The 1,581-nt window shown below is 60.7% G+C and overlaps 1 protein-coding gene across 1 annotated transcript in view; it reads left to right on the top strand.

Annotated features, from left to right (window-relative positions):
* The window catches only part of GABBR1 (gamma-aminobutyric acid type B receptor subunit 1), a 17,287-nt gene extending 16,317 nt beyond the window's left edge, over positions 1-970 (top strand). Inside the window, exon 16 of the mRNA XM_035888661.1 lies at positions 875-970. Coding sequence (XP_035744554.1) covers positions 875-970 — 96 coding nt within the window. The remainder of the gene's footprint in view (positions 1-874) is intronic.
* Positions 971-1,581: the final 611 nt, after the last annotated feature.

Genomic DNA, 1,581 nt, shown 5'->3' with positions numbered 1-1,581 from the left:
GTCCCGGACGCGCAGACTGTTGTAGCTGGGGTCTGGTTCCTCCTCTGTACAGAAGCACTTTAGCGGACAACCGGACCCTGCTCCTCCTGCCCGTGTCTGTCGTGGTGTTCAGCCGCGGAAGAGGAACCACGCCGAGCCCCCGCCACTGGGGGGCGCCCCTCCCCAGAGCCGGCGTGCCCCGGCACAGCCAGAGGGGTGTGGGCCAAGCTCACAGCTGGGCTCAGCTTTAGGGTGTTGGGGCGTCAGCAAGTTCATCGAGAGGATCCGGCTGGTCCTGGATACGAGAGGTCCTGGATCTGATTGTCCCTGGATCCGAGCGGCCCTGGATCTGGCTGGTCCTGGATCCGATTGTCCTTGGATCTGAGCGGTCCTGGATCCAAGCGTCCTGTTTCTGATTGTCCCTGGATCCAAGTGGTCCTGGATCCAATTGTCCCTGAGTCCGGCTGATCCTGGATCTGAGCGGTCCTGGATCCAATTGTCCCTGGGTCCAGCTGATCCTGGATCTGATTGTCCCCGGATCTGAGCAGCCCTGGATCTGAGTGGTCCTGGATCCAAGTGTCCTGTTTCTGACTGTCCCTGGATCCAAGTGGTCCTGGATCCGATTGTCCCTGGGTCCAGCTGATCCTGGATCCGATTGTCCCTGGATCCGAGCTGTCCTGGTTCTGATTGTCCCTGGATCTGAGTGGTCCTGGTTCTGATTGTCCCTGGATCCGAGTGGTCCTGGATCCAATTGCCCCTGGATCTGGCTGGTTCTGGATCTGATTGTCCCTGGGTCCAACTGATCCTGGATCCAGTTGTCCCTGGATCCAAGCAGTCCTGGATCAGATTGTCCCTGGGTCCAGCTGATCCTGGATCTGATTGTCCCTGGGTCCAGCTGATCCTGGATCTGATTGTCCCTGGATCCGACTGTCCCTGGATCTGGCTGGTCCTGGGTCCAGCTGATCCTGGATCCACTTGTCCCTGGATCTGAGCGGTCCTGGATCCGATTGTCCCTGGATCCTGGGACCACTCAGTCCAGCACCAGGTACAACCACCCTGACAGCTTCAGCACAGCCCCACAACCCCCCATGTCCTTGCTCTGATGTCATCCCCTCCAAAAATCTGGGGGGTGGCCCCCACGCCCTACTCAGCTTTGGCTGTAGTACAGAGTTTAACCTCCCCCCCCACTCCCTCCCCCCAAAACACACACACCAGCGCCAAACGCCGTCCCTACCCCGTGCCACCAGTACCGGGAACGGCGCTGATAGGGGCTGGGGTGCCAGGCACGGCGGGCGGGCGGAAGGGGGATGGAATGGGACACCCTGTCACCCCCAGGGACACAGGCGGCCCCACTGGTGGGGAACCCTGTTCCTCTCCCTCTGTTGAACCCCAAAATCTCCGATTTACAGCCCAAAAAAATCCAACCCGCAAGCCCAGGCACCCTGACTGGGGGAGGGGCAAGGGAGGGGGTTGGAAAAGAAGCACCAGGACACAGTCGGCATCTGGGAAAACAACCGGGTTTAATAAGGGGGGGGGAAGGACACAGGGCTGGTCCTGTGCCCCCCCCCCGAGCCCCCCAAAATCCTGACGCCAAGGTGGGTG

Source organism: Egretta garzetta, unplaced genomic scaffold, assembly GCF_000687185.1.
Source record: "Egretta garzetta isolate BGI_Z169 unplaced genomic scaffold, ASM68718v1 scaffold431, whole genome shotgun sequence".
Classification (NCBI taxonomy): domain Eukaryota; kingdom Metazoa; phylum Chordata; class Aves; order Pelecaniformes; family Ardeidae; genus Egretta; species Egretta garzetta.
This window is presented reverse-complemented; position numbering and strand designations above follow the sequence as displayed.